Raw genomic sequence first — 19,811 nt, 5'->3', positions numbered from 1 at the left:
TTATAACTAATTGTCTTAAATGCCCTATTGGGATTGATACCAATGCCTGCATCTGATTGATTGCAAGGCATTTGGGAATCCCTGCTCAATGCCTTTAGGAGGTTCCTAATTGTCTGTCTTATCCCCAGCCTGGTTGCTACACACGATTGCTACACCCGACTGCTATAACTACCAGATCTCCACCAAGGCTGTAACCGGAGCAGACCACACCAGATACACCCCCCCCCCCCCCAATTATATACCTGTTAGCAAGAAGGCATTGCCTACTGTCCTTGGCCTTAACATATTGCCCAGTGTTCACAGTGCCTTATACTGCCCAGTATCATCTGCCCAGTACCCGGCCCAAACTGTCCACTGCCCAATAGCTAATGCCGACTGATTAGAGCAACCTTCGCTACAGAAGATAAGCTGGTGTTGAGTTAGCACGGCTCTAGCACTAGAGATCACAGCTGAGAGATCGTCCCACTGAAACTTAGTCTGCAGCACCAACCCTCTGTACTGCTAAAAAGGCAGCGGCCTCACCCTAGAGCCAGTTTGCCCACAGCATAGAGAATATCCCGAGCCGACGTCCTAAGACAGAGCCGGATGACTCATCCTTCTGAGTGCCAGTCCTTCGACCTCCAGAAGACGACCCACGGGCTAGCAGCTAAGAATATAAGTAGCCAGACATAGGAACACTCTACTCTTCCAATCACTCACCAATTAGCAATCCATGATGAGCAGTTATGTTAGAGATTAGCACCTTCATTTCATTTCTTAATTATAATTTTATTTGATCATTTATCTTTTGTAAACTTTCATTTATTAAATTATTTTATTTATAAACTTAATATACTGGTCTGTTCTTACTGTTAGTTGCGGTGTGCCTGTACAAAATCTTATATGTGAGCGGGATAAATTTATAAAATTTCCCCTAGACTTAAACAAACAAGCCCAAATATCAACTAATTAAACATCTCATCACACTAAGTTTAAACAAAACAAACTACTAGACGAAGTGAAGTCAGTGTCAAGTCTTGAAAATGAATTTGTGAAGAAAATAGGAAACATTGAAGACGAAGTTGTAATAGATCTAGATTTATAGCTCTAGAAATGAATGTTTCAATAGAAATAGATTTATAGCTCTAGAAATGAATGTTTCAATAGAAATAGATTTATAGCTCTAGAAATGAATGTTTCAATAGAAATAGATTTATAGCTCTAGAAATGAATGTTTCAATAGAAATAGATTTATAGCTCTAGAAATGAATGTTTCAATAGAAATAGATTTATAGCTCTAGAACTAAATGCTTCAATAGCAATAGATTTATAACTATTGAACTAAATGCTTCAAAAGAAATAGATTTATAGCTATAGAACTAAATGCTTCAATAGAAATAGATTTATAACTATAGAACTAAATGCTTCAATAGAAATAGATTTATAACTATAGAACTAAATGCTTCAATAGAAATAGATTTATAACTATAGAATTAAATGCTTCAATAGAAATAGATTTATAACTATAGAACTAAATGCTCCAATAGAAATAGATTTATAACTATAGAACTAAATGCTTCAATAGAAATAGATTTATAGCTAAAGAAATAAATGTTATCATATAAATAGATTTATACATATACAAATATATGCTGTAATTGGAATAGATTTATAGCTATAGAAGTAAATGCTGTGACAGTAAATATTTCAAATTAAATCCAAGAATATTTGTCAACGTTACCAACTAATGTGCACTAGAAATTCACTACAAACCAGTCAAGCGAGACATTTTGGAACAGGTGTTAGCGAATAAAGACAAAATGTCCATCAAAGTTGTAAAGTATAAGAAACTGGTCGAGTCAGGCCTAGAAACACACAAAAAAAACAAGTCTACATACAAGATTGAGAAGAACTATGTCGCACACACTGAACTAGAGGATGAACAAAAAGGTTCTGTGAAGAAACAAGAACACAATGGTGTCCAGAATGTGTCCATAGTAAGAAACAATTGGATTAAATGTGTACAACTTGACTGGGGAACTCTCATGTCTTCTAACGTAAGAGAAAGAGAGAGAGAGGGAGAGAAAGAGAGAGGAGGGAAGTGAAAAGAGGGGCGTGGTAAAGACAACGGAACGGGAAGAGAGAGGGTAAGAGAGAGAGAGTATAACAGTGGCATCAAGTGCTGACTTCTAGTATAAGAATTGGACAAGGTCTACAAGTCACAGACGACTGGAAATGAGCGCTGAGGTTTATAAATAATTGAAATGTTGCTTCTACAAGCTTAGAAAAGTTGGGGCCATTCTGTCCAGTTTTAGAAACCGAGTAGCTTCATAAAGAACTTGAATACTAGAATTACGTTCACTAAGAGAAAATATCCCTGTGGAGTGTAGAGAAACAGATTGAGAACACCTTCGCTATTATTTGGTAACTGTTTATATCTGTAGACTGTTGAGTATCATTATCAAAAACTAAGAAATATATCATCAAACAATGCAAGCATGGCACAGAAGTGTAAGTGATAAGCGAGCTAGTGTGTAGGCTGGGCAAGAACTAGGTAGATCTAGTAGAGATAGTAGAGAGGTAGTAGAGATCTAGTAGAGATAGTAGAGAGATAGTAGAGATCTAGTAGAGATAGTAGAGATCTAGTAGAGATAGTAGAGAGGTAGTAGAGATCTAGTAGAGATAGTAGAGATAGTAGAGAGGTAGTAGAGAGATAGTAGAGAGGTAGTAGAGAAATAGTAGAGAGATAGTAGAGATCTAGTAGAGATCTAGTAGAGATCTAGTAGAGAGATAGTAGAGAGGTAGTAGAGAGATAGTAGAGAGATAGTAGAGATCTAGTAGAGATAGTAGAGAGGTAGTAGAGAGATAGTAGAGAGGTAGTAGAGAGATAGTAGAGATCTAGTAGAGATAGTAGAGAGGTAGTAGAGAGGTAGTAGAGATCTAGTAGAGATAGTAGAGAGGTAGTAGAGAGATATTAGAGAGATAGTAGAGATCTAGTAGAGATAGTAGAGAGGTAGTAGAGAGATAGTAGAGAGGTAGTAGAGAGATAGTAGAGATCTAGTAGAGATAGTAGAGAGGTAGTAGAGATCTAGTAGAGATAGTAGAGAGGTAGTAGAGAGATATTAGAGAGATAGTAGAGATAGTAGAGAGGTAGTAGAGAGATAGTAGAGAGATAGTAGAGATCTAGTAGAGATAGTAGAGAGGTAGTAGAGATCTAGTAGAGATAGTAGAGAGATATTAGAGAGATAGTAGAGATCTAGTAGAGATCTAGTAGAGATCTAGTAGAGATAGTAGAGAGGTAGTAGAGAGATAGTAGAGAGGTAGTAGAGAGATAGTAGAGAGATAGTAGAGATCTAGTAGAGATCTAGTAGAGATAGTAGAGAGGTAGTAGAGAGATAGTAGAGAGGTAGTAGAGAGATAGTAGAGAGATAGTAGAGATCTAGTAGAGATAGTAGAGAGGTAGTAGAGAGATAGTAGAGATCTAGTAGAGATAGTAGAGAGGTAGTAGAGATCTAGTAGAGATAGTAGAGAGGTAGTAGAGATCTAGTAGAGATAGTAGAGAGGTAGTAGAGAGATATTAGAGAGATATTAGAGAGATAGTAGAGATAGTAGAGAGGTAGTAGAGATCTAGTAGAGATAGTAGAGAGATAGTAGAGAGATAGTAGAGAGGTAGTAGAGAGATAGTAGAGAGATAGTAGAGATCTAGTAGAGATAGTAGAGAGGTAGTAGAGAGATAGTAGAGATCTAGTAGAGATAGTAGAGAGGTAGTAGAGATCTAGTAGAGATAGTAGAGAGATAGTAGAGAGATAGTAGAGATCTAGTAGAGATAGTAGAGAGGTAGTAGAGAGATAGTAGAGATCTAGTAGAGATAGTAGAGAGGTAGTAGAGATCTAGTAGAGATAGTAGAGAGGTAGTAGAGAGATATTAGAGAGATATTAGAGAGAGTAGAGATAGTATAGAGGTAGTAGAGATCTAGTAGAGATAGTAGAGAGGTAGTAGAGAGATATTAGAGAGATAGTAGAGATCTAGTAGAGATCTAGTAGAGATCTAGTAGAGATAGTAGAGAGGTAGTAGAGAGATAGTAGAGAGATAGTAGAGATCTAGTAGAGATAGTAGAGAGGTAGTAGAGAGATAGTAGAGATCTAGTAGAGATAGTAGAGAGATAGTAGAGAGATAGTAGAGATAGTAGAGAGATAGTAGAGAGATAGTAGAGATAGTAGAGAGATAGTAGAGAGATAGTAGAGATCTAGTAGAGATAGTAGAGAGGTAGTAGAGAGATAGTAGAGATCTAGTAGAGATCTAGTAGAGATAGTAGAGATCTAGTAGAGATAGTAGAGAGGTAGTAGAGATCTAGTAGAGATAGTAGAGAGATAGTAGAGAGATAGTAGAGATCTAGTAGAGATAGTAGAGATCTAGTAGAGATAGTAGAGAGGCAGTAGAGATCTAGTAGAGATAGTAGAGAGATAGTAGAGAGATAGTAGAGATCTAGTAGAGATAGTAGAGAGGTAGTAGAGAGATAGTAGAGATCTAGTAGAGATCTAGTAGAGAGGTAGTAGAGATCTAGTAGAGATAGTAGAGAGATAGTAGAGATCTAGTAGAGATAGTAGAGAGGTAGTAGAGAGATAGTAGAGATCTAGTAGAGATCTAGTAGAGATAGTAGAGATCTAGTAGAGATAGTAGAGATCTAGTAGAGATAGTAGAGAGGTAGTAGAGAGGTAGTAGAGATCTAGTAGAGATAGTAGAGAGGCAGTAGAGAGATAGTAGAGATCTAGTAGAGATAGTAGAGAGGTAGTAGAGAGATAGTAGAGATCTAGTAGAGATCTAGTAGAGATAGTAGAGATCTAGTAGAGATAGTAGAGATCTAGTAGAGAGATAGTAGAGAGGTAGTAGAGATCTAGTAGAGATCTAGTAGAGATAGTAGAGAGGCAGTAGAGAGATAGTAGAGAGGTAGTAGAGTTTTAAAACAACTCCTTAGTTTTGAAGCGTGAATTGATACCAAAATGTTACATCAATACAATATGACACAATGAAAATACATTGGCACTAAAAAAACGAATGGACATTTTAAAAAAGTGGATGTTTATATGGAGAATTGATAATCTGATGTTTGTATAGACATTTTGATAATCTGATGTTTGTATAGACATTTTGATAATCTGATGTTTGTATAGACATTTTGATAATCTGATGTTTGTATAGACATTTTGATAATCTGATGTTTGTATAGACATTTTGATAATCTGATGTTTGTATAGACATTTTGATAATCTGATGTTTGTATAGACATTTTGATAATCTGATGTTTGTATAGACATTTTGATAATCTGATGTTTGTATAGACATTTTGATAATCTGATGTTTGTATAGACATTTTGATAATCTGATGTTTGTATAGACATTTTGATAATCTGATGTTTGTATAGACATTTTGATAATCTGATGTTTGTATAGACATTTTGATAATCAGATGTTTATATAGACAGTTTTTATGGACAATTAGGTAATTATATGTAATAAGATATTATCTGTGTAGACTAGTGAATCTGCATGTCTAGTGAATCTGCAAGACTAATGAATCTGCATGACTAGTAAATCTGCATGACTAGTGAATCTGCATGACTAGTGACTCCAGAAGAAACATAAGATTATATAAAACAACAAAACACTGCTGTTCAATTGCTGACATGTCACTAAAATTGATTTTAATACTAAAAGCCAACAACATACCAATTCAAACTAAACAAAGAGCATTACAAAACTACAACAGTCACAAGTTGGTTACTGAACAATAAAACAAAGGAATGCGTAGGTGATGAGTACAAAACAAGGAACTGTTAACATCATGCATATAAAACAAAGAGCTGTTAACATCATGCATATAAAACAAAGAGCTGTTGACATCATGCATATAAAACAAAGAGCTGTTGACATCATGCATATAAAACAAAGAGCTGTTGACATCATGCATATAAAACAAAGAGCTGTTGACATCATGCATATAAAACAAAGAGCTGTTGACATCATGCATATAAAACAAAGAGCTTTTGACATCATGCATATAAAACAAAGAGCTGTTGACATCATGCATATAAAACAAAGAGCTGTTAACATCATGCATATAAAACAAAGAGCTGTTGACATCATGCATATAAAACAAAGAGCTGTTAACATCATGCATATAAAACAAAGAGCTGTTGACATCATGCATATAAAACAAAGAGCTGTTAACATCATGCATATAAAACAAAGAGCTGTTGACATCATGCATATAAAACAAAGAGCTGTTAACATCATGCATATAAAACAAAGAGCTGTTTACATCATGCATATAAAACAAAGAGCTATTGACATCATGCATATAAAACAAAGAGCTGTTGACATCATGCATATAAAACAAAGAGCTGTTAACATCATGCATATAAAACAAAGAGCTTTTGACATCATGCATATAAAACAAAAAGCTGTTGACATCATGCATATAAAACAAAAAGCTGCTAACATCATGCATATAAAACAAAAAGCTGTTGACATCATGCATATAAAACAAAAAGCTGCTGACATCATGCATATAAAACAAAGAGCTGCTAACATCATGCATATAAAACAAAGAGCTGTTGACATCATGCATATAAAACAAAGAGCTGCTGACATCGTGCATATAAAACAAAAAGCTGCTGACATCATGCATATAAAACAAAGAGCTGTTGACATCATTCATATAAAACAAAGAGATGTTGACATGTTGCATATAAAACAAAGAGCTGCTAACATCATGCATATCAAACAAAGAGCTGCTAACATCATGCATATCAAACAAAGAGCTGTTGACATCATGCATATAAAACAAAGAGCTGCTGACATCGTGCATATAAAACAAAAAGCTGCTGACATCATGCATATAAAACAAAGAGCTGTTGACATCATTCATATAAAACAAAGAGATGTTGACATGTTGCATATAAAACAAAGAGCTGCTAACATCATGCATATCAAACAAAGAGCTGTTGACATGTTGCATATAAAACAAAGAGCTACTTAAGTGAAAGAAACAAAACAAAGAGTTACTTCTTTGTCAATTTTAAAACAAAAGCCTCTAATTATTATTGCACAGCTCAAAGTTATTTACATCGTAGCTATACCATAAGGAGCTGCTTACACTTAAATTACACACAAAATATCCTAAATTCCGAACATGACAAATTATGCTGTAGTGTCCTTGTGAGAATTGTAAATAAGGAAATACTTTCAATATCATATTCACGCTCAACTCATTCGGTCTAATGGGGGAAACCATTACTAGTCTCTCCAGAGAAATAGAACGTCTCGTTAGACTTGTTTCACGTAGTTCTATAAAAGTAATGCGAATCAACTCTCCCTACATCGTCCAATAATGAAGTCTGTCTAGAGAACATATGTCTCGTCAATATATGTCAGCTCTAGTTCTAGACATTCCAAGTAAGCAATATACTGACATTAACCAGGCGTTATTACCATAGTCTTTAGGTCAGGGGAATGATGTCATATTAGTGTGACTATTGCTACAGAGAATGTTGTAGTAATGAAATTGTCTAGCTTGAAATGTCACGTACTCTATCAGTGTAGGTCTACTTTGATGGCGCGTTATTTGTTTGACTAAATAATCTCAAAAAGGTCATCTTCAACAAACATCAAGACATTGAGCGGGTAAAACTTTCTACACGCAACAGCAAATGAGAATCAAAGTAATTCATACATTCTTACATCATATTTTGAAATATGTTTGCTAGTTTTTTCTTAAATACTAAATCAATATAATAATGTTCTAATCAGTTGTCTTAATTGATATGATGATAGGATAATTTTACAAATCTGCCAATAAGCGTTTTTACTGCATTTTTTAACTTTTCCTTGTCCTTTCTACTTATAATTATCTGACGATGTTTTAGGGCAACAACTGCACGCCTGATAGAGTACATAAAAGGAATATGGGTGAGTGTCCCCGGTGTACTCGCCTCTAATCTGAGGGTCTTTGGATACAAGCGACTGGTGATAGGGATGTACACAATGTAATCTGCTTGGATCTATCCCAGACAGAAACGTTTGTTTAGACGTGCAGATCTAGGCAAGCTTCCCTGCACATACAAAACAACTTCAATGCTCAACATCTGAACCTAGATATATAGATATATATAGTTAGGAAGATTTTTTTTTGGGGGGGGGGGGGGAGACACATTTTTTTTGTTTGTTTTTGTTTTCTCTTTTTTTTTTCGTGCGAACACACACACATATACACTCCAAATATGTATATATAAATATATATATATTCGTGATCGAAGATGAGCACATTTCTCATTTCCTATGGACTCGAAGATGACTGTAAAGTCCAATCCTCGCTTTAAAAAGCCGGCCGCATTCGAGGCATGGGTGGGTTAGGTTAAGTGCAGATGGGCCCGCTTCTTCTCTCAGCTTTTTGTTGGTTTGGCGCTCTTTCACCCTGGCTACTGTTCTTGATTCAAATCTTGAGACTCCGAGACTCACAGCTTCACGCCATGAGGAGCGATCGAGAGCTAGTGCTACCCAGCCTTGAATGTCGATATCGCATTCCTTGAGAGTGTCTCTGTAGCGCTTGTATTGACCTCCCTGGGAGCGCTTTCCTGCACACAACTCCCCGTACAGAAGTCGTTTGGGAAGGCGATTGTCTGGCATGCGGACTGCATGCCCCGCCCATCGAAGTTGGGACCTTTTTACTGTCGCATAGATACTGTTAATTAATGTTGGACAGCTTTAAGATTTCCGTGTCTGGTATGTGGTCGGACCAACGCACCTTATGGATACTCCTTAGACAGCGTAGGTGGAAGGAGTTTAGCTTTTTGGTGTGGCGGGAATATAGGGTCAAGGACTCTGATGCGTATAGGAGTGACGGGAGAAGTATAGCAGTGTAGACTTTCAGTGTTGTGGCTACTCTAAATGTACATAATGAATGTATCCAGACACAGTTTACAAGGGAACATGAACACAGTCCTTTCCAATCTGGGAACTTTAGTTGTTTTTTTTTTAGAAATAAATTGTATTGTATTTGCATATCTAAATATTTAAGTATTAATCAAATAGAAATGACATTATTACCAATGTTTAAAAAACTAAATTATTAAATGAAGAGATATCACTTGTAAGTAGGGCATGCAACACAGTTCCCCTATTTTCGAAATAAATTACTAAAACTTAATCGTACCCTAACACTAACAGTAACAGTACACGTGTTTTGTAGACTAGAACCGGGGTCGGCAAACTGCGGCTCGCGAGTCACATGCGGATCTTTGGATGTGAATCTGCGGCTCTTTAGTTCCATACGTAAATATTATTTATTTTATCGAAACACTTTTAAAATATTTCTGAATCGTTTAACGAAACTTAGGCGCCGATTCTATCTCTCAGCCACTTGTACTCGCTTTTCACCACACCCCTTCCCCATTACACTCGTCGTCACTGTTGTCAATCCGTCGGATTCTCGTAAGGTCTCGAATGACGCCGTCGTCGGATGTTTCTATGTAGGTTTTAATTCGCTTTGACGCAAGAAGAATTGGCATCTCAACTACGAGCTTTGACTGTGACGTAGAGTTTGTTGTCTCAAGTAAACGAGATGTAAGCGAAGTATCTTCTCAAAGTTAGACGCCATCTATAAGTAGTGCTATCCTGGCAAGCTTTTTGTTTTCTACTAGAAATTGCACAAAAAGGGAAACCATTTACCGATGTTGAGTATGTCAAAGAAATCTTGAAAAAAAATCAAAGGCTTGCCACTATCCGCTGAAACGGTACAAGAAAGCATAGCTAAAATGTGTTCAAATGTAACATATTTGCAGGTGGAAGATATTCAACTTTCTTCGATCTTATCACTTGCTATAGATGAGTCTTGCGACATAAAGACAAGACACAAGTTGCCCAATTTGTCAGGTATGTGTCTTCCCTAGGATTGCTACCACTCTCATGACTTACTAGAGGGGATGATAGAGCGAATGCCATGCAAAAATACCTTGAAGACAATAAGATCGATTGAAATAAAATCGTTTCAATAGCAACTGATAGAGCCAGAAGTATGACAAGAAAAAAATTAAAGGGCAACAACAATTCGTCGGAACAAAATAAACCAAGAAATTTTTACGTTTCATTGAATAATGCACTAAGAAGCGCCTTGTGCCCAAAAACGATTCTGACCGAAATAAATGAGGTTATGAATTAGGTAATCAAGATTATTAACAGCTTCTTGTCTAAAGCACTCTACCACTTAAAGGAAATGGAAACTCAGTATTCCGACCTATGACTTTCCAAAGGTAAGGTGATGAAACGTTTTGCTTTGTGCTTGAATGAAATAAATACATTTCTAAAAACATCGAATTATAGAAAGACGAATAGTTGCAAAAATTTTACTTTATGATTCATATAGCAGAGAAATGAAATGAGCTGAATCTAAAACTGCAAGGAAAGGAAAACCCATCCTATGTTTTGGTAGAAGAATTGGTTTGTTTTGATGAAAAACATAATTCTTTTTGCAGAAAATATTCAGAGCGATAAGTTACATCAGTTTTAATCAATTTTAATGTGTAAAGCAGTATCGCGATAAAATCAGTGCAACTTTTTCAGCACAGCTATAAAAAAAATCAAAGATGAATTTCTTGACAGATTTGAGCAATTCAAAACCAACAAAACTATTCTAGCATTCCTAGTACACCATCTCAAAACAAATAATAACGAAATTCATACTAGCGGATTAGATACAGGATCTCTAGAAATACGATTGATCGATTTAAAAAGTAAAGCTTTGTTGAGTGGAAAATTTCCAGAATTGAAAAGCAAGTTGTAAGAGATGGAGGTCCAGAAATGTATGTACGTAACGCAACAAAAGTGGACAGCCTTAAAAGGAATGCCGAGAGTTTATTCGGCGCATGGACTAATCTTCCAGATTGCTACAGTGAGGTGAAGAAGTTGACATTTGAAGTGCTGACTATCTTTGAATCGACATATTCGTGCGAGCAAGCGTTCCTTGCGTGAATATAATTTAAAGTAAAGTAAGAAGCCAACTAACAAATGAACATTTAGAGTCGTGTTTGAAACTAAAAACATCAAGTTACCGTATGAGCCAAATGTATCCAAACATTCTAAAACCATGCAAAGCCATCGCTCCCATTGAATTTGTTTGCTTAAATGTTTGGTATTGTAGTCACGTTAGTGTAAGTAAATGTTTAATTGCTTTAGTTGTTATCGAAATAAAAATAATTATATAAATAAATAAATAAATAAATATAAATAAATATATAAAAAACATATACTTATATAGGAATTCGTTCTTTTTTATTTAAAAAAATTAATTGTGTAAGAACTATTTATAGTTGGCAAGAAAAAACGTGGCTCTTTAAAAAACTTCGAAATTTTGTAAATTGTAATTTTTGGCACTTCCGACTCTAAAGGCTGCCGACCCCCTGGACTAGAACTCTATAGATCTAGCATGGGCGTTGCCAGGATTTTTTTTCGGTGGCGGGGTTGGGGGAATCCCCCCCCGCAATATATATATATATATATATATATATATATATATATATATATATATATATATATATATATATATATATATAGGATTTCCTTGATTGAGACCCGATCTCTATAACTGACTCCTACAACCGTCTTAGCCATCTTTGTTGAGCCACATTTAGTCTTTTTCATTTTTGGCAGATGACTATTCACTTAACTTTATTAATGGAGCCCAGCCACAGGTAGAAATGTGTAACCTCTCTTGACTACTCTCTTAGAATTACGTATAAGGAAGTTTTATCGTTAAATTCATCTGTTGGGGGGGGGGGGGGGTTAAACTAAAAAATCTGTGGAATTTTATTTTTTTTTAAATTCAAAACCCCCTTAGCTACGGTAATAGAATTTGGTAACTGTAGTTTGCTTTAGAATCCAATTGAAAAGAGAGGTTTTCAACCTCAAAACTCCCTGTATGGGGGTATTTAAACTCAAAACAATCAGGAGGGGTTTTAAACTTTAAAAAAAGACCTCTGGAGAAGGGGGCTTTAAGCTCAACCCCCCCCCCACACCAATTGGCCTGGCTACGTTCATAGAGTTTTTAGTGTGTAATTTGCATTTTTTTATATTGAAGGGGTATCTTTTTTTTTTAGCTTCAAACCCCGCTGAAGGGGGGTTTAAACTCAAAACTCCTGTTCGCTACGATCATAGCATTTTCTGTGTATTTGCTTTTTTATATTGAAGAGGTATTTTTTTAGCTTTAAACCCCGATGAAGGGGGGTTTAATCTGAAAACCCCTATGGCTACGCTCAAAGAATGAATGTTGAATGTATAATTTGCTTTTTTTTTTATATTGAAGAGATGGTTTTTAGCTCTAACCCCCGGTGGAAAGGGGGCGGGGTTTAAACACAAAACCCCTCTATGCTACGCTCGTAGAATCTGGTGACTGATGTCTTATATTGAAGAGGGGGTTTATCGTAAATTTCGGAGTGGGGTTTAAACTCAAAACTTCCTGAGCTCTTGGTTTTAGTCTTGGTTTTGTTATATATAGCAGGGAATTGGACTGCCCCCCCCCCCCCTGGTAGGGAGTTTTAAACTCGTAACCTTTTGGCTGGTGCAAGTGATGGTTTTGTATTAAAATCTCACCTTAAATAAACAGAATCAAAGCAAAAAATCAGTCACTAAATTCCGATTTCATTTCGTGGGGGTTTTGAACCCCCCCCCCCCCCGGGTTAAGCCCATGAGATCTAGACTTTAGAGACTATAGAGACATTATAATTCTTTGATGTTTGTGACATTTGAATACAATAATAAAAAGAGAACGAAATGCCTTTGTGTTAACACAAACTCATAGGCGGATACTTCGTACTTATCCAGGGTGCTACATATTGATATCAATGTTCTATTTGACTTGGAATTGTCGTACTCTTATTGCGAACACGAAGACTCCGAAGAGCCTTATTAATATAGTTTTTGAAATGGTTAAAACCTTACGTGCTACAGATTGTACACTTAATAACTTTATTTAAAAAAAAACAATAATAAGGCATACACATTGGGAAGATTTGGACTTTGTATTTCAAACATGGTTTAATTGTCTGTAAAATGGAATCTACCATCAGATAATGGAGATAAAACAATGCCTTTTTTTCAAGTTCATATGTATTTGCATAAAACACACGGTACATTTTCAAACGATTACCGTCAGGAATCTATTTTAATCACCATGAGAACAGCGAAGAATTGAATTTCCGGTCCAATGTAATAAAACAAACTATTTTACTTTGTTTTAAAAGGATTTACTTATTTATAAACATAAAATATGCACAGGGCAGAGTTAATTTGGAAAACAATAGAGTTCGTTTTCGAGACACTACAGATGCAACTAACTATAGAACACGAGGATTGTGATGTTTATTATCCCTCCCCCCTTTTTTTTTAGATTTAAACGTGACTAATACGTACAAACACACTACACAAAGACAATAGGGATTTTCTCTAGGGGGCGCTGCAGAGCTCTCTTTGATTTTTATCTTAGTACTTTACTAAAAAATGTGTGAATTCAGGTTGTGATAAGTAGTGAAGAAACTCTTTCTTGTAGATGTGTCTGACTGCCAGTGTTGTGGGGTTCAAGCAGTCCAAATAAATTAACATTTAGTTATAAAACTTCTTTGTTGTTGTCTATCTGTTTGTCTGTCTGGTAAAAGGAGTGTACAAGTTATTTCTTACACACCCAATTTCGAATCAAGCTAAAATTTTGCATAATTATTTCTTTTACCTGACAAAACAAGAATCAATTTTTAAAAAATAAACAATTAGTTAATTAACTATTAGTAATTAATTATTTTGTTTGGTATCTCGAACAAAGGAAATAAATTGTACTTGACTGATAAGGTGATATAAATTGTATTAGTCTCCCTTATACTTTGTAGAGAGAAAATTTTGTATTGGCTTCGGAAGGCTTCAGCGAGTTCGAATTCAGGTCGTTCAACTTTTTTTTATAATTGCATTTAAAAAGCGATCACCCAGATATCTTCTTTCTCCGCCACCCCTTTCCATTCCAGACAAGTGATAGGGTCATAGCTTAAAGCATGAAACAGTTGCTAAAACTATTTCAAACTGCACAGATTTACTATTGTTACTCTAGATCTATGACAAATGACTGAGTCAAACTAATTGATACAACTAAGCTTAGTCTAAGTGTTCAACATCTAACTAATCGTATATTTTGGAGGATTTATTTTACTGCTCCTTTCCTTCGACTTTTCTCACGCCGATTTATATTTAGCTTTTGTGCTGTCTGTCCGTCTATCTAACTGTCAGTCACATTTAGATTTCAAAAACTAAAACTACTATAAACAAAAATGGCGAGATATCTACGAAATTGATGTTGAAATTTTGTATCGTGCAATAATATGACTAGCATAGAATCAAACAGCCTGGACATGAAATAACTGAGAGCATTCACGTGAATTGGTTTTGAAAACGAGTTCAACTTTAGAAAGAAAAAAATGTTTTCTGTTTTTGCAACTGTGTCACCTGAAAAATAATGTTTTGTGACTCTTTATTGTAATTGACACACACTCTTTGAATGGAAAAATTTTAAATCTTTAAGTGTTTAGGTTGTGAATATTCAAATCTCAAAGTATTTAGGTTGTGAATATTCAAATCTTAAAGTAGTTAGTTTGTGAATATTCACATCTTAAAGTAGTTAGTTTGTGAATATTCAAATCTTAAAGTAGTTAGTTTGTGAATATTCAAATCTTAAAGTAGCTGGGTTGTGAATATTCAAATCTTTAAGTAGTTAGGTTGTGAATATTCAAATCTTTATGTAGTTAGGTTGTGAATATTCAAATCCTACAGTAGTTTGTTTGTGACTATTCAAATCTTAAAGTGGTTAGATTGTGAATATTCAAATTTTAAAGTAGCTACTCACCTTGTTCTATTGTAAAATTGGCCAGTGTGTTGGTGTGAGTTTGACAAGACTTGACATAGCCTGGACAATAACAGCGTAACAGTCAGAGTCCAAGTTGACCAACCCATCATGACCAGTTTTAGTGGACTTTAAGAGCTCAAGAAAGTCTTTAGTGAAGACATCCTCGCTTCGGGACATCACATTAGTTCAACTCCATCATGATTTCTGAAATAAAAAGTCATTGATAGAGCCAGAATATATTTTGAGAACGAGTTGTTTTATTATGTGACATTGAAAAATACTGTAAAGATAATTTTTTATTATTAAATGTAAAAAAACCCCAAAGAAATGATAATCGATTTTCGTAGGGAAAAGAAGGAAAATGATATTGTTTCTGTAGCTGGAGAGACTATTGAAATAGTGCAAACTTTTAAATACATTGGTACTATCCTAGACAATAAACTAAATTTTACTGCAAATACTGATTATATCAGCAAAAAAGGGCAGCAAAGATTACGATTACTAAGAAAACGGTCCTCGTTTAATGTTAGCGAAAAGGCCTTGGCTATGTTTTATCACTAAACATCTGCAATATTTCAATATCACTGCCTGGTATGGCAATCTGAGCATTAAAAATAAAAATAAACTTTATAGAATCCTAAATGCTGCTGGTAAAATCATTGGCAAAAAACAAACCCCATTTAGGCAGCTGTTTGAGACATACATCTATTAAAAGCTAACAAGATCCTAGAAATAAATAATCACCCTTTGTGTCAGGATTTTGTGATTTTACCATCACAAAAGAGAAACAAGACACTGATAGCAAAGACTAACAGACACAAACACTGTTTTGTTCCCCTGGCAATCAAATCATTAAATAAGAACAATCTGATATTAACTTTGTCACATGTAAATTATGAGTGAGTCTGGAGTGAATGTACATTTTGGTTTCTTATAGTTATAATGTTTTTTGTTTGGTGTAATGCACAAATTGTAAGTCAAACTTCCTTACGGACAATAATGATTATTATTATTATAGAGTGCATGAAGATTTAGACTTATCTTTTGTATCTCTACACAATTACTAGCTTAATTTTTTTAATGTTCCGCTATTTTATAATCACTTAATGATAATATAAATGTGACACTGAAAAAAAACAAAAAAATAATTAAAATATCAGTTCATTCGTTCTATCAAAACAAAACAAAAATTGGTGATTAGAAAAATCATTATAGTGTTTGTGCTGACTTTATGTCTGTCTGTCCGTCTTTAATATTCATAACTCAAACCTTAGATACATGATTAAAAAACTCTTTTCCCCTTAGCACTTGTTGACCCTTGTGCCTAAGATAAGTTTCATAGCTACATTGGCTTTCCTATAGCGTCTCGTTGTATCTTATAACTGGATGAAGTGTGTTGAAACCGTTGGACTTGTGAATATCGACGAATATTTTTGCGAACATTTTTGAAGTGAACTATTGTTGAGGGTAAAATAGTTCTGTGTAATCTTGTGTCCTGTCAGTTCCGGGGACATTGTCTCTGTTGTGATGAAATGTCAAGTCATTTATACTCATTATAATTATTAATTTCAATAGATATACATCACTGTAGACGTTTCGGTTACCTTTACAGTTTCCACTTCTTCTTTCTCTACTGTCTTGTTCACCAACTACAGTAACTCTTGATGATGAACGAGTAACTTTAAATATACAGTTATGTCCCTTTCCATATATTAAATTGTCAAAACTCGGACTTCAACCAAATAAACAAAATTGTAATAGCAACAAACAACATGTCTATATATCTCTGTTGTTTGTTTACTCTTTTGTTTTGAGCTATTGGATCTGGAAATTACCCGCATATAGATAGACCTATGTCACAAATCTAGCAGGTTTGAAAATAAACACCTAACTGTAGGTTTTACTCACAGTGTAGGATTTCTTTCAATCCAATTCAGATCCACAAGTTTTCATGCAATTTTACTACAAGAAATATTTTTTAACTTTTGAAAGATAAACTACAGTTCAGTAGAACATTTGTAGGGGGTCACAATAAAAATAAGATATATAAAGTATACTAAATTTAGAAAGCCTTCGGGACAGAAGACTCAAAAGTAAAGTAGCAATTATACATAAAGCACTGAACCAGAATCTTCAAATACAAAAACAAAATCTAATAAAAATACACAAAGATCCTCGTTCCATATGCTAGGACAAATTTGTACAAATACTCCTTCTTCCCTAGTGCTATTAGAGCATGGAATGGGTTGCCTGAGCTAGCCAGGAAAGCCAGTGACTTGACAGAAGTTAAGCCATTGGTTAATATGCATGACTAAATGCATGACGCGTAGGACGTAATCATCTTCTTTTTTCAAGTAACGTCTGTATTATATAAGTAGAAGAATAAGTATTGAAACAATATAAAACCAAAACCATTGATTAATAAGTATGGCAACTTGTCGAGATTGTCTGACACGTCAAGAACAAAAATAATAATAACAATAATAATAATAAAAAAAAAAAAAAAAGCATCGAGGAATTGAACTCCGCCTCTATTTATAAATATCTTGGAATAAACCAGAATGCCAAGATAAACCATAAGAAATTAAAAGAGGACTTTCTAGGCAAATATAGGCAAAGAGTTAATAAAATCCTCAACACCAAACTGTCTGGCAGTAATCTCATCACTGCAATTAACAGCTGGGCCGTCCCTGTGCTCCTTTACACGTTCGGTGTGATCAAATGGACTGACACCGACCTACATGACATTGACAGACTCACTAGAAAATTACTAACCAAGTTTCGATGTCTACACCCCAAGTCCTCCACCATAAGGTTATACCTGCCCAGGAAGGATGGGGGTCGTGGATTGCAGAACATCTTCAAATTATGTAAGATGCAAGTTTTAAAAATACGATCAAAACTGCTCGCCTCCAGCAACAAATTAGTTTCCTTCCTACGGAAATACGACTCCGATGCAACCCCTCTGAACCTACACAATGCTGATGTCAATATCGGTTTGGACGACGTAGGGCATGAGATTCGCCAATGGGAAGAAAAAACACTCCACGGAAAATTTCCGGCTTCATTACATGGGGACAACATCGACAAGGCTGCTTCCTTAACATGGCTCAAAGCAGGTCATCTCTACCCTGAAACAGAAGGCTTTGTTACAGCAATACAGGACAGAGTAATCAGGACAAAAAATTACGAGAAGCATATCCTGAAACTCAATGTTGTCGACAAATGCCGAAAATGTGGAAATGTGGGCGAGTCGATTGAACACATTATGGCAGGATGTCCAGCCCTATCAGAATCAGCCTACCTAGGTCGCCATAACCAAGTTGCAAAGTTAATACACCAACACCTGGCTTTGACGTACAAATTGATCGGTAAGGACACTCCCCCTTATTATAAATACTCTCCGCAAGAGGTTCTCGAGTCTACTGAACATCTGCTGTACTGGGATAGGCCTATTCTGACCGACAAAACGGTAGATTTCAATCGCCCGGATCTGCTGTTTATCGATAAAAAAGAAAAAACCGCTACCATTATCGATATCGCCGTACCACTGTCTCATAATTTAAGAAAAACTGAGATAGAAAAACAAAGAAAATATGGGAACCTAGGCTTGGAGATTAAGCGTCTATGGAAATTGTCCAAAATAACAATATACCCCATTGTTATATCAACCGAGGGGATAATAACAACTGACCTCACAGACACCTTCAAGGCCCTTAACATTCCTAGGAACATCTTCGTTGCCTGTCAGAGGGCGGTACTGCTGCAGACCTGCCACATCACCAGAAAATTCCTCAGTGGAAACTGTTAAAGGGACTACGATGAATTTTGTTTCTCTTTAGCGAAACTTGACCCTGGCAGCGCCAGAGAATGACTATTCGTTCATTTCTAACATAATAATAATAATAATAGTAATAATAGTAATAATAATATCCTGTATTTTTTGCTTCGTGTGTGTGAACATAGTTCATTATAGTACAAAGAGAACATGACCAATAAAGTTTAATTAAATTTAAAATTCCTGGAATGCGCAGGTAAAATAAAATTCAATTACGAATTGACGGACTGCGCAGGTCAAATAAAGTTTAATTAAGAATTAACGGAAAGGCCCTGCATTGATATGTGCGAGACATTCAAAGATCTACGTCGGTAATCGGTTTGATCGTTGTCAAATCATTCTTGAAGTGGACCTGTTATGTATATGAAAAAGATGCCATCAGAATCATGCTACTGCGAGACCATTTTGTTCTGTGAAAGACAGGTTGTAAATTATCACTCTTGCGGACACATGTTTAAACTTTTTGTCCAAGAGATTGCTTGGAGACGAACTTGTTACAGACACTCTTGGCGAAAAGTGAGAAAAATGAAAGGGCATTAATTCAGTCGTCATGACTAGACGCTAATCTACATTTCTGAGATGAAAAGTTCCCGGCCTCTGCTATCAGCCTCGTGCCGCGCTCTATTTCTAAAAAGCGAAAACTGATCTTAAATGTTGCACGAAAGACAGACAACGTTCTAAAAAGTGTTTCATGACAAATGTTGGGAGGTCATCATGACATCTTAGTGCTATCACGTGATTTGAGTAGCTTGCAAAAAAAAAATACATTGGTGATAATGTGTATAACTAAAGGGAAGCAACCAAAGATTCAAAACAAGACAAAAATGACGGACAAAAAATCAAATTCATTAAAATATATTAGTCGACTCGCGGCGTAGCATACATCGCTATTTAGTGAAGGGTGAACACTTCCTGCAAGACACAGTTGTCCAAATGGGGTGGGTTTGGGCAAACGACTGTGAGTGAATGAAAAGAAGGAACCATGAAGGAACTCTGGAGAGAGCAATATGCATAATAAAAACTCTTGTTTGGTCGTTTTAAGTTTTCAAATTATAACCATCC

At 35.4% G+C, this 19,811-nt stretch overlaps 1 protein-coding gene across 3 annotated transcripts in view; it reads right to left on the bottom strand.

Moving 5' to 3' along the window:
* The window catches only part of LOC106073838 (glycine receptor subunit alpha-2-like), a 124,203-nt gene that overhangs the window by 57,183 nt on the left and 47,209 nt on the right, over positions 1–19,811 (bottom strand). For all 3 annotated transcript variants that reach the window (XM_056038647.1, XM_056038644.1, XM_056038646.1), the window contains exon 2: positions 14,912–15,115. In XM_056038647.1, coding sequence (XP_055894622.1) covers positions 14,912–15,021 — 110 coding nt within the window. In that variant the 5' untranslated portion in view covers positions 15,022–15,115. The remainder of the gene's footprint in view (positions 1–14,911; positions 15,116–19,811) is intronic.

This window comes from Biomphalaria glabrata, chromosome 8, assembly GCF_947242115.1.
Source record: "Biomphalaria glabrata chromosome 8, xgBioGlab47.1, whole genome shotgun sequence".
In the NCBI taxonomy this organism is placed as follows: domain Eukaryota; kingdom Metazoa; phylum Mollusca; class Gastropoda; family Planorbidae; genus Biomphalaria; species Biomphalaria glabrata.
The sequence above is the reverse complement of the archived record's forward strand: the minus strand, read 5'-3'. Positions and strand labels throughout refer to the sequence as shown.